This window comes from Mauremys mutica, chromosome 9 (assembly GCF_020497125.1).
Source record: "Mauremys mutica isolate MM-2020 ecotype Southern chromosome 9, ASM2049712v1, whole genome shotgun sequence".
NCBI lineage: Eukaryota > Metazoa > Chordata > Testudines > Geoemydidae > Mauremys > Mauremys mutica.
The window spans coordinates 39,764,491-39,778,202 of NC_059080.1; the positions used below are offsets into that span (position 1 = coordinate 39,764,491).

At 46.9% G+C, this 13,712-nt stretch overlaps 1 protein-coding gene across 1 annotated transcript in view; it reads left to right on the forward strand.

Moving 5' to 3' along the window:
• GABRQ (gamma-aminobutyric acid type A receptor subunit theta) overlaps window positions 1-13,712 on the forward strand; it is a 101,887-nt gene that overhangs the window by 78,582 nt on the left and 9,593 nt on the right. The window contains exon 6 of the mRNA XM_045030659.1: window positions 7,620-7,702. Coding sequence (XP_044886594.1) covers window positions 7,620-7,702 — 83 coding nt within the window. The remainder of the gene's footprint in view (window positions 1-7,619; window positions 7,703-13,712) is intronic.

The following is a 13,712-nucleotide window of genomic DNA, read 5'->3' on the forward strand; positions in this document are numbered from 1 at the left end:
GAAGCACATATGCTTGTTTTTGATAGAATAAGTGGATGAAGGGAATGCAGCAGATGTAATATTGCTTCGTCTTGGGGATGTGTTTGATACACAACGTCTGATGAAAGCTTACTCCACAACTAATTCGTATTGGCTTGGACTGAGAGCTAGTTGGAGGACCATAAACAAATGGGACCTCTAATCTATAATGCCGGGAATCCTGGAGGAGTCATACACCAGGGCAGGAAATAACCAGACCTGATTCAATTTAGAGTAAAAAATGCAAATATGTAGGGAGGGTAACCCAAAGCTCCAGGGCGAGGAGCCTGGGGAGTTGTGGTGCAGGAAGAGACATGGGGATGGCATCTAATGCCCATGGTTCCATGGAAAAGGAAAAAGCCAAAATAACTTGGCTGGAACCTGGGGCAGATCTTCTGCAAATGTCAGACCCTTTATGAGCTACTGTGAAAAAGGCCCTTGCCCTTGGGGTTCAAGAGCCATTGGTTAAACTTTGGTTCCCTCAATGAAAGAGTGAGAGATACCAGAAAGATACCATAAACAAAACAGAAGTTTAATCAAGCCACAAGTGCTGAATAGCAACTGCATCTTCATGCTGGGCATTGTGAAGGCCTGTACTATATAAGCTACTTTCCACCATATACAGTAGCTCTGACAACGCTCCTTAGTCCCTACATTTGACCTTGGGCTAGTCCAGTCCCAGGCACGGCACAGTGCTGTCAGTGGACTTCAGTCTAGATCTCTTGCACTCCAAGGATTTAAAACTTGCTTTCTTCCCCACAATTTTGTCAACTCACCTCAATCCTGATCTGCATCACCCCCTTGCTATTCCATTTCCAGACCCCTGTAATGTCCGTCCCTCAATCCTGAGAAGTGGTTGCTGGTCATGTGGCAACTTTATAATGGAACAAAGAGGCTGAGTAGAAAACAAACTCTTTCAGCTTTGTGGCTGGAGGGTTTGGGGCTGTGCACTCCAGCCACGAATTGCACTTGTCTTAACTTGCTGCAGCACCATAGTAAGGGAAAAACAGGGATTCACCAAGGATTTGTAAACCACTCAAGGTCTTCAGAAGTTGTGTTCACTGCCAGGCAGAAAGTGATGTTTGCCAGCATATTTTTCTGAGAGACTTTGAAAGGTTAAATGTTTGAGATTTTTCTCATTGAGCAATTAATAATTTTGCCTCTATAAGTCCCCATTAAAGTCAGTAGGAGTCCAAATGGGCACGTCTACACTGCAGCAGGAAATGAGTTTGTCAGCCTGGACAGACAGACTCATGCAAGCGGGGCTCGAGCTAGTGTGCTAAAAACAGCAGTGTGGACATTGGAGCTCGGGCAGCAGCTGACCTGACCCGCTGAGTCTGAGCTGGACTGGCTAGCCTGAGTCTCCACTGGAGATGCAAAGTTCATACTGCTATTTTTAGCATGCTAGTCGAGGCCTGCTAGTGTGACTCATTCTGCCTGGGCTGGGATGTTCATGCCCAGCTGCAATGTAGACATAACCCTCTGAGGTGAACTCACTCTGTGCTGCTCAGAGTTGTGGGGTTAGTCCCCTCATGGCTCACTGACCCTGTGCCGTTTCAGTTCTGAGGTGGCCCCTGCTCACTTTCCTTCACTTCTGGAGTCTTTGCCTTGATGGACTTTGTCTTTTTTGGCTTCTTGGGAGAATTTAAATCAGTGGTTCTCAAACTTCTATACTAGTGACCCCTTTCACATAGCAAGCCTCCGAGTGCGACCCCCTCTTATAAATTAAAAACACTCTTAAATATATTTAACACCATTATAAATGCTGGAGGCAAAGTGGGGTTTGGGGTGGAAGCTGACAGCTCGTGACCCCCCATGTAATAAGCTCACAACCCCCGAAGGGTCCCAACCCTCAGTTTGAGACAAAACATAATTTTTTCTTGGTATTGACTGTGTGTTTTAGGGTTTGTACCAGTACCTACCTACTTCATACACTGAAATAAATTAGCAAACCAAGAGCTGGCTCCATGTCCACTCACTTGCAGGACCTGGCAATTGTGTACAGTGTTCCCCTCTCTCATTCACAACCATGGATGGACTTTCTGACGATAAGGCAGAGTTCATGGTGTCACAGTGTCGGGCTTTCCAGTGATGAGGAAAATTTAAGAGGAGAGGGACTTCATTCTATTTGAGAAGACCTCAAAGGAGGGAAATTCCCCCCTGTGCTCACGCGTGTGCAAACACACACACACCACATTAAGAGTCTGCTCCTATTTCTTTTGAAGGCAATGGAAGTTTTGATGAAGTGCTTTGCCACTTTACTGTGCCAGCTGATGAGTGTTTTTCCCCTGGATCCTTTGATGAAGGGACTGAGGGCAAATGGATGGTGAGAGGCCAAAAAGGGCTTGGATGAATTGAATGGAGAAGTTTGATAGAGGGAGCTGCTCTCATCAAGGGAGGAGCACAAGGCCCAGGGATAACAAGTGAGACAGACAACTGGGAAAAAGCAGGCTGAAGGGAAATCCAAATCCAAAAGCAGGTCCAGCTGGGGCAGTTGTCAGGACCAGGTGCCCGAGAATGCTGGAACTGATCTACAGGCTTCTCAGCATGGGCCTGGCACAGGCAGAGACTTGAATATGGCAGGTTTTTAATAGCAGCTCTGAGCTCTTTCCCTCCGTGTCTGCGATCTTATGTAATCACTCTACATAAGACAGAAGAAGCCATTAATAAACAAACAGCAATGAGGAGGATCAGAGAAGGAAACAAAATGGCTGGTATTGTGTCTGTCTGAGCTGGAACACTTAGGCAGGGGGAAAAGACAGATTGTCTTGGGAGAAGGGAGTCCCTAGCATGAGATGCGTTAAGATTCAGGAGTCCTGCCAGAGCTACGAGCAAGGTGAGGCAGGATGAAGCCCCCTGGTCCCTCTTAATTCATGATGATAAGCAGAAGTATTAGGAGGTTGAATTGGCTCTTCACACCCCTTCACATACACACAGCCTAATAATTCTCTGCCTGCGTCAGCGATGGGAAAACCCCTAACAGTTCCATTTGATGCTTCCCAGTAGGTAAGATGCTTCTCACAACTGTGTCCAGACCTCTGATCAGGCTGCACATCTTATGAGAACAGTGTTTGGGATCCATTCATGTTGTAACAAATCAGGAGCCAACTCAGAACTTCACTGCTGCCTCATCCTGGCATTTCACAACTACTCAGAGCTTCATGATGGCAACTGCCAAGGCACATGCCTCTACTACTTGTGCTGAAGGAGAATCCCCATTAGCTGCTAGCAGTATGGTGTCTATGACACACAGTCAGCTCTGTTTCCATCCCCTAGAGGGAAGTGGGGACACATGATCAGCCACAGATTTTTATCCAAAGTACTTTGTGTATTCCTGGGCTAGATTCCTCCTTTAAAAAGATTTCCAGAATTGTCCTAGCCTCCGTCTCCCACCAAATGAAAGCTGTCTTGTTCACCAGAAATAGCAGCTCTGTGTGACTTCTTCTGCCTGTCAGAGCTGAGCAGAAATGAGTCACATGGAAAGGCAAAATCCTCTTTGGGAGGGATGTGGGGGGAAGAGATTGTGATTTCAAGGAAAGTGGGGTGGGGCAAGGGTAGTAGGGGTGATTGGGTCCAAGCTGCAGGGAGCTAGCCAGCGTTTGTGGTCAGTGGGAGGCCACAAAATCAGGCCATGGCACTGAATGCTGCGTGCAAGAGGCTGGTGAGTTCATCCATCTGATGGGCAACGTCTCTACGAATTCCCATCAAAAACAGACAAAATTTCACACCAGACAAATTTTGAATAAATAAATAAATAAATAAATAAATGATACAATCTGGCGTCATTCCAATCTAATGTCAAAGAGAATGTGACATCCTTCCCTTTTGTCCCCCCCCCCGCCATTCTCTCCCTTTCTCTTTTGTTTTCCCCCTGGAGGCAGTGCGCTCTGTCTGTAGCTGTTTACCGTGGCATAGTGTGTTCTGTTTCTTCACCTCCCTTCTCACAGGGGGAGACTTCACTCCTCCTACTTTCTGTCTTTTAACCTCCCATTCTTCTCCTGCCATCCCTCTCCCATCTCCTTCCCCTCACTGCCTCTCTGGATCCCCCTCGGTTTCTGTCTTCTCTCCCCCATTTGCCTCCTGTGCTTTATCATCTGCTTTGTTGTCTCACCTCTCCTCCATCCTCCCCTGTCATTCCTCACTCTCTCATCGTTCCTGCCCCTCTTCCCATTTTCTCCTTCTTACATCCCCTCTTCCTTGATTGCTCTCCTAATAAGGGTCAGCCATCCAACAGTCCATATTATATAATGAACAGATCTATCTATCCTCCCATGTGGATTTGTTACATGTGCCGTTGGATATACCATTTTAATAGTCACCATAGTGCATGTGATAGATGCTGGACTGACCACCTTGGAGACTAACAGGCTTTATGCACAGAGCAGGTACGACATGGTCAGTGGTGGAGCAATCCCTTCACTGACATGCCCCAGAGTTGCTCTGGACCATCTTGGCAGCTCTGGTTTTTGTGATGTAGGCACCAGCTAGACTGAGTCCTACCATCTCCTGTCACTGACAAGCTGGTTGATGGTCATGGCTTTCAGTCACTGCCAAATAAGCCGTGTCAGCCTTACAGTTCCTTGAACGTGCCACACAATAGAGCAGGCAAAATGGAGGGTTGAGCCAAATGGGCTACCTATGTAACCACCTAGGCAGAGACCATGGGCTGCCAAACAGGCCCTAACAGCATCAACACACTTCCAGGGGTGGAGTTCAACCACATGCCCTCATTGTCTCTGGGCAGCAGAGGGCACATGGCCAGTATCATCCATGCCATATCTGAGGCATGAAGGCAGCTGTTGTTGACCCTCACCTTTCTCCATGCCATTACCGACTTTAATCCAGGAGAGGAGTAAGGCAGAATTCTTGGAGTCCAGGTGATACAGATAGAGGGGATCCCAGCACGTGAATGTTCAAAAAGCAGCAGGATCATCACCAGCTTCTGGGGCAGGTTCATCCCTCCACATGCCCCCGTTCTATCCCGTGGGTAACATCATAACATGCAAAGGGAGGAGGGCATGTAACCAGGCATGCATGGCACACGCTGCTGGCCAGCCAGTGGGCTGTAGTTTAAGGAGAGAAAGGGGGCGATTTATCTGATTCTCTGGGGCCAATATATCTCAATCCTTTTTATTGCACAATAATGATCATCCCTAACTGGTGGTTGTATTTGCTCCAAAATGCAAGGAGCCATATCCTGCTCTTAGTTACGCTGCTGTAAATTGTAGTAAACCCAGATTTATGCCTAGAATGGAATTGGCCTTTGGAGTGTAGCATCCATAGCATACCGTGTCGTGCTCTGGATCTGAAGCCAGCACTGCAGGTGATGGCAGAGTCCTGCTGGGAGGCCAGAGAGTCACTTGAAAATCAGGGCAGCCCTCCCCTAATCGTCCTTGGTTCGGCAAAGTTAGGACAGAGGCTCTGGGAAGGTTTTAGCCCACAGTGTCCCACAAATGGGATGGAAAATGTTAATTTAATACATTTTTGCATCTCGCACTTCAGGGAAAATTGGAGAATGCATTTGTAGATGCTATTTCCCACAGGTGTGGCATAATATGTACAGTATATGCCATGTGCGGCATAGGGGATGAGTCACGCACATTTGCAACTCGTCGGTCCTGGCACACGCCTGCATTAGCCGCTGTGCTGACTCCGAGGTCTGTCTTCAGTAGGGATGGATGCCCCATGGAAACCTCATCTCTGCCCCTCTGAGGTGTCTCCTGACTATAGCGAGACTGCTGAGAAGGAATGGGACGGGCATTGCCTCTCCCGTTGGAGGTGCGAAGTTTGACTGCTGCTAAAGCAGTAAATGAAATACACAGTCATTTGTGATCAGAGTTTTAGGCAGCTCATTTTCCCCCTCTGCCGTGTGCAGCATTCAGATTAACAGGTTAATTTTTCCTTCCCACCCTGGCCCTTTCCTCTGACAAAGGGCAGTTACAATGTTGTATCTAGACCCCGTGAGGATATATATAAATTCCCTCCGTCTCTCCAGATCTATTTATAGCATGGCAGGCAGTGGCAAAGGCTCTCCTCAAGGCTTCATCTCCTACAAACAGTCTTCACAGACAGCAGAGAGATAAATTTAGCACACAAGATTTCTTAAAGAGACAGCTGCTCAGTGATGCGCTCTCTCGCTCTGAGTGCGTTTCTAGCTCAGCTGAGTGCTTTCTCTCCATTTCTTTTCTCTGCCCCCCTCCCCCCGCTTTATCTCTATGTACCCCCCCCCCACATACACCCTGGCTTTCTATCTCTTCCTTCCTCATTGATTCTTTTGCTTGATCTGAGTCTCATTCTCTCTGGCTCTCTATCTCCTCATTCTTTATCACCCTTTCTTTCTCTCCCTTCCTCTCTCCACCTCCCAGGCCACAGGGCTCAGAAGATAACAAAGCTTCCCTGTTAACAGTTCACTGCTTATGCCTGCATCCAAAAATATGTGTTGCTTGATTAATGCCTTCCAGATGGTTAATTGAAAGGGGTGCGGGGGGGACCAACCCTTCCCCCTCACCTCCAGCTACACACACACACATTGCACAGAAAGGAGATTGCATTCAAAGGAGATTGGGTAGTCAGGTGAGGGGGAGCAAAGCCGGCATGCCTGAGGGGCAGCATACTATGAGGACAGTGCTGGGTAACTAGACAGTGATTTGCTCTGTCCCCCCTCAGCTGCCCCTCTGCCATCCGAAGCGCACGGCAGCCACATGCAAAGGAGGCAGTGCAGCAGAGTGAACACCTCCCCCCCAGTCTTTCTTTCACCTGCTGCTCCCCCTCTTTCACACATGTGACACATGCAGTCCCACTCTCCACAAACATAAAGGCACATATCTCCGCATTCACCCCCCACACACACAACACATCGCATACAAACGTGCACAGCCCCATCCACGCACTCTCACACCCCCGCATCAGAGCTGTGTGAGATATGTGTGTGTGTGTGTGTGAACACACACACGCACACATATCTAACACAACCCAACCCATTTGTGCTATGCCCAATATGTTAACATAATTGGGAGTTGATAGAAAAGGAGACATGCAATTCATTAGAAAGGGAGGTTCAAAGAAGTGAGATTTGGATAATCAGATTCAATGATAGAAAGATAGATTAGATGGAGGAGTACGGGTGGTGATAGACAAATGTCATGGTGACTGGGAGAGGCTGGCTGGCTAGCTGGATGGCTGAATAGACAGATAATCAAATAAATTATTCTCCCTTATGCCCCTATGCAGAGCAATTTAATCAACACACGTCTTCTCTTTTATAGGCATGGGTGTCCTCTCTCTTTCTCTTTCACAGACAGAAATGTCTCTCTTCCTCCCTCATTTTGAAAGCCCTGCCCCTCTCAGTGTCTTTGTCTCTCTCTCATGTATATACAGAGGAAACACAGCCCGCCCTCCCCCCCTTCTTTAATAAAGATGCAGCCTGGCTGACGTGAGTCACGAAAGACTTAAGCCATGCAGTTGAGGGTGAGCTTCATTCAGTTCCCGCTCCCCACATACTTCCCTCCCCACCATGGCTCTCCCTGGTTACCATAGAAACAGCGGCCCCTCATGCTGCCTGACTTTCATGTCTTCCTTTAATATTTTTTTTTCCTTTTCAGAATCACCACCACAGCTGCTTGCATGATGGATCTGAGGAGATACCCTCTGGACCAGCAGAACTGCACGCTAGAAATTGAGAGCTGTGCGTATGCCTCGTGCCTTCCCCTGCCTCCCCTAGGACTAGCATTGCACATGTCATAAGAGGAGGGAAAGCAGGGGGTCCCTGCATGTTATTTCCCCTTCCAGTCTGTATTGTTTTCCACTGATTGCTGCTGGGGATCTGCCATTCTTCTCTCTCTTTCCCCACTGGTGCAGTACACGCACTCTCCCCTGACTGGGTGCTGTGACTTCCACACCCATTTGTCTCTGTTGTGGCTGGGTTGGGGCATATGGAAGAGTCTGGCCTGGCTTCTTGGTCTCCCTTTTCAAAGGGTGGGAACCACTCAAGTGAACCCCCAGCAATGGAGAGTCAGGAAAGAGGATACCGGGGCACCAGCATCAGGGTGAGATTGAAAATATTACTCACTGTGGCAAGGGTTTTAGAAGCTGCCATTTCACCAGCAGCATTTTCTGGCCTACTGAATATTTGCAGGAGGGGAGAGATGAAAATGCACCACAGCATCCTACAGGAACGGTCCAAAGCCACAACTCTCACAATAGTGAAGATGAAGTGTCTGGAGTTTTTCCTTTTTCATAAGGAATGTTCCCACTATGTCCACAGTCTGCAATGTCCATGTTGCCTTCATAATGCTTCATGTGCCGGGCAGCCTGAGTTCCAGCAATAGTTTTGATTTGGTTAGGACAAATTGCAAATTGCAGCGCTTAGCATGGTGCATAATGGAATGTAAATTAGGTCCTGATGGAGGCAGTAATGACATGTCATAGTTGGTGTCTCTTAGTATATTGAGCGTAGTTTACAGTAGAACCAAGAAAACAGAAGGCAGAGAATTGCCCACAGCTCCCCATCTTGTGATTGTGTTTTTAGTGGGACACTCTCAAGCTAATTTGTTAGCATCAGAGCTATGTTTCCTTGCAGTATGTAAAAGACCCATGCAGAGGAGGGTTTATTTCCTTAATGCTTTTGTCTTTTACATATTTGGCGTGTCTGAAACTAACACAGCTCCATTTTGTTTCCTTTCTCATTTGTGTGCCAGTATTGCCAATGGTGTCAGCAGCACAGCTTTGGAATAGAATCACTGGTTAGTTAGTTAGTTAGTTAGTTAGTTTGCTGTGGTCCTACCAAAATGTTTTTTAATCAAAACCCACCAAAACACCCCTCTCACAGTGACAGGGTTATGGATTTATGAAACAGCAGTGGACAGTTAGAATCCAGAAGACATTCTCCTCCGGCACATCAGCTTATGGCAATTGCAAGATAGGTCAAATTTGGGACACAAATGGTGTGATGATGTTTGTGTAAATCCAGCAGTGAGCCAGTTCTCAGATACAAAGGATTAAGGCGGCTTGGACTAATTACATGGAGCAGCGGTGTGATGGGACATCTCTGCAGTGGATTCTATTGGGCATAGGGGCCAGATTGATAGTTCTGCCCTGAATCCCATCAGCAACTGCAGCCTCTTTAGCTCCTCTCTTCTGCTCCAGACAACAAGGGCTATGATAATATAAGCCGGTAGCAGAGTCATAAGGTTTAAAGCCAGAAGAGAACTCTAGATCATCTAGTCTGACCTCCAGCATATCACAGAGCACTGAACACCACCATCCATCTCCACACCAAACAACCAGAATTAGGCCAAAGCATTACAACTCTGAGGAGACTAAAGTGTTGTGTGCCACAGGCAGAGAACAGGAGGGAGCAAGGTGCACCAATGCCCGAGGCCTCTGAAATGGCAAGGAATTGAATAAGGGCTCATCTAGACGAATAGTTAGTCTGCGTCAGTCTGGGATGGAAATCTACCCCACAGTAGCCTGCAACGTGCTAACTGTCCATGTGGATCCTGATGCCGTGCACTAGAAGTTCCTTAGTACGCATTGACCTATCCCCCTTTAAATGGGAGTAGATCAAAATCCACTATGGAACTTTCAGAGCACTGCAGCATTGACAACACGGACAGTTAGTGTGCGGTAGATTTTCCCCCAGCATGATGCACGCTGTATGTCTAGGCAAGCCCCAAGTGAGGTTTACCTAGGTGATTAGTACCCAAACGGTGTGGGAAGATCAAGCTGGGGGAGGGGAAGGATGTCATATAAGGCTCACAATAGAGTTTGTCATAAAGAGATGAGGCTACATTTTCATAACCTTGTGAGCTGAGAGCTTGCATCCTGAAAGGTAGCTGCTTTTTCACGTGCCCTCCTGACTGCTGTGCCACTTACTATCAGCCATTTAGCCTGGCATCAATCCTGGGCAAAGTAATGGAAAAGCTGATCTGGGATTCAACCAATAAATAATAGGAATATAACTAATGCAGTTAACATGGTTTCATGGAAAAGAGTCAAACCAGCCTGATTTCATTCTTTGACAGATTACAAGTTTGGTAGTTAGATGTAATATACTTAGACTTTTGTAAGGCATTTGACTCAGTACCACTTGACATTCTGATTAAAAAGAAATAGCACTATATGGTATCCACAGAGCACATGTTAAATAGATAAACACTGGCTAACTGACAGATCTCCAAAAGTAGTTGTCGATAGGTAATCATCACTGAATGAGGGGATTTCTAGTAGAGTTCCTCAGGGATTAGCACTAGGCCCAACACTATTTGACATTTTCATCAATGATCTTGGAGGAAATATCCTCCAAGTCCCTGGAAATATCCTTCCAGTCCCTGGAAAAATCATGGAACAGGTCCTCAAGGAATCAATCCTGAACCACTTAAAGGAGGGGAAAGTGATCAGGAACAGTCAGCATGGATTCACCAAGGGCAAGTCATGCCTGACTAACCTAATTGCCTTCTATGATGAGATAACCGGCTCTGTGGATGAGGGGAAAGCAGTGGATGTGCTATTTCTGGACTTTAGCAAAGCTTTTGATACAGTCTCCCACAGTATTCTTGCCAGCAAGTTAAAGAAGTATGGGCTGGATGAATGGACGGTAAGGTGGATAGAAAACTGGCTAGATGGTCGGGCTCAACGCGTAGTGATCAATGGTTCCATGTCTAGTTGGCAGCCGGTATTAAGTGGAGTGCCCCAAGGGTCAGTGCTGGGGCCGGTTTTATTCAATATTTTCATTAACGATCTGGAGGATGGTGTGGACTGCACCCTTACCAAGTTTGCAGATGACACTAAACTGGGAGGAGTGGTTGATACGCTGGAGGGTAGGGCTAGGATACAGAGGGACCTAGACAAATTAGAGGATTGGGCCAAAAGAAATATGATGAGGTTCAACAAGGACAAGTGCAGAGTCCTGCACTTAGGACGGAAGAATCCCATGCACTGCTACAGACTAGGGACCGAATGGCTGGGCAGCAGTTCTGCAGAAAAGGACCTAGGGGTTACGGTGGACGAAAAGCTGAATATGAGTCAACAGTGTGCCCTTGTTGCCAAGAAGGCTAATGGCATTTTGGGTTGTATAAGTAGGGGCATTTCCAGCAGATCAAGGGACGTGATCATTCCCCTCTACTCAGCACTGGTGAGGCCTCATTTGGAGTACTGTGTCCAGTTTTGGGCCCCACATTACAAGAAGGATGTGGATAAATTGGAGAGAGTCCAGCGGAGGGCAACAAAAATGATTAGGGGGCTGGAGCACATGACTTATGGGGAGAGGCTGAGGGAACTGGGATTGTTTAATCTGCAGAAGAGAAGAATGAGGGGGGATTTGATAGCTGCTTTCAACTACCTGAAAGGGGGTTCCAAAGAGGATGGATCTAAACTGTTCTCAGTGGTAGAAGATGACAGAACAAGGAGTAATGGTCTCAAGTTGCAGAGGGGGAGGTTTAGGTTGGACATTAGGAAAAACTTTTTCACTAGTAGGGTGGTGAAGAACTGGAATGGGTTACCTAGGGAGGTGGTGGAATCTCCTTCCTTAGAGGTTTTTAAGGTCAGGCTTGACAAAGCCCTGGCTGGGATGATTTAGTTGGCTTTGGTCCTGCTTTGAGCAGGGGGTTGGACTAGAGGACCTCTTGAGGTCCCTTCCAACCCTGAGATTCTATGATTCTATGATAAAATCGCTGCTGATAAAATTTGTGGGTGACACAAAGGGTGTCAGGATGGTAAATAATGATAAGAATAAAGCAATGCAGATTGCTTGGTAAACTGGGCCCATACAAACAACATGTGTATTAATCCTGCCAAATGCATAGGTATGCATCTAGGAACAAGGAATGTAGGCCAGACCTACCCAATGGGGGACTGTACCCTGGAGAGCATGACTCTGAAAAGGATTGAAGGGTCATAGTGGGAAAGCAACACCAGCTCCCAGTGCAATGCTGAGGCAAAAAAGCTAATGTGATCTTTGGATGTCTGAACATGGGGATAGCGAGTGAGTAGGGAAGGGATTTTTACCTGAACACGGTGTTGGTGACACTGATACTACAATACTGCATCCAGGTCTGGTGTACATGGTTAAAGTGGAGCAGATGCAGAAAAGAGTCATAGAAATGATTCAAGAGCTGGAGAAAATGCCTTACAGAGACTTAAAGAGCTTGATCTGTTTAGCTTATCAAAAAGAAGATTAAGAGCTGACTTGATTATGGTGTATAAGTATCTTGATGAGGAGAAAATACTGGCCTCTTTAACCTAATGGAGAAAGGCAGGACAAGAGCCAGTGGCTGGAAGCTGAAGCCAGACAAATTCAATTTGAAATTAAGCCCAGTTTTTTAACAGCGAGAGGGATTCACCATTGGAAGAAACTCCCAAGGGAAGTAGTGGATTCTCCATTTCTTGATGCCTTCAAATCAAGACTGGCTACCTCTCTGACAGAGATGCTTTAGCCAAACAAACACAAGGTACTGGGCTCAATACAGGGGTCAATGGGTGGAATTTTATGTCATGTTATATACAGGAGCTTGGACCGGATGATCTAATGGTCCCTTTTGGCCTTAAACACTATAAGTCTGTGTGAGCTTATGACCTGACTCTGTCCTTTAGCCAATGGCAGTTTTGTCAGTGACTTTAGTGGGAGCAGGAGCATGGTCACCCTAGGACCTGGATCAGCCACATCTCAAGTGTGGTGCAGATCTTCTCCTCCCAAAAGAGGGAAGAATGGGCTCAGAAGGAGCCCCCAGCCCAATGCACAGAAGCAGTGAGCTTTCATGGGCCAGATCCTCAGCTGGTGGAACTTGGACTTGCTGTATTGAAGTCAATGGAACTATGCTGTTTTAACCAGCTGTGGATCTGGTCCAATGTTTGGGGATGTTTTTTAAAGCAGCTTTGAATAAATGCAATGATATCTAAGGCTAAGTGACTTGCTGTTTATCTACAGGGCAGGTACGGAGATAGTGTAAACTTTGCTGTCATCCTTTGCCTAAACTCTGTTCTGGAGGGACTATGCACCTCTAGGGCCCTACATGTCTCTATGATCCATTTAATTCTTGGTCTCTCTGTGGACATTACTGACAATCGGTATCAGTTGTGATGGTGGCTATAGGTTGTGGACACCTTCCCACTAAGAATGGCCAGTCCCTTCCACACGAACTAGCAAAATGCCTTGATGCTGCAAGTACTTGCATGCCCTGCAGGTCTGTTGTACTGGTGATGAACAGAGGCTATTTTCAGATGCAAGTTAGGTTGAACCTCTGGGTGGAGTTTTCTGCAATGAGAAATAATAAACCCCTTGCACACTTACTCTCAAGGGTGCAAGGTAAAACAGGCCAGGAAATGAGTGTGTGATCATTATGCCAATGAGACACTCATTTGTATGTGTCCCTTGTTGGCCTCACTCCTGCTACTGGACAGGAGTAGTTTGGCAGCTGCTCAGCAGTGCTCTCATTAATTGGGCTCCCCTGCACACCCAGTCCTGCCAAGCATTTGTTACCTGGTGATGGTACATGCAGATTCCCACATGCATACAGTGCAGGACCAAACCCAAAGGGGGATTTGCATTAGGTCATGATGGACCAGGCTTGCATTTGAACTAGTTATGCTGAAATGAAAGACTTGATAGCTCATTATTATCTCCCAGAGCCATCCAGCCGTCTCACCCACCAAAGCTCTTCTAAATGGCTGCTTAATGAAGGCATTCGCCTATCAAAGAA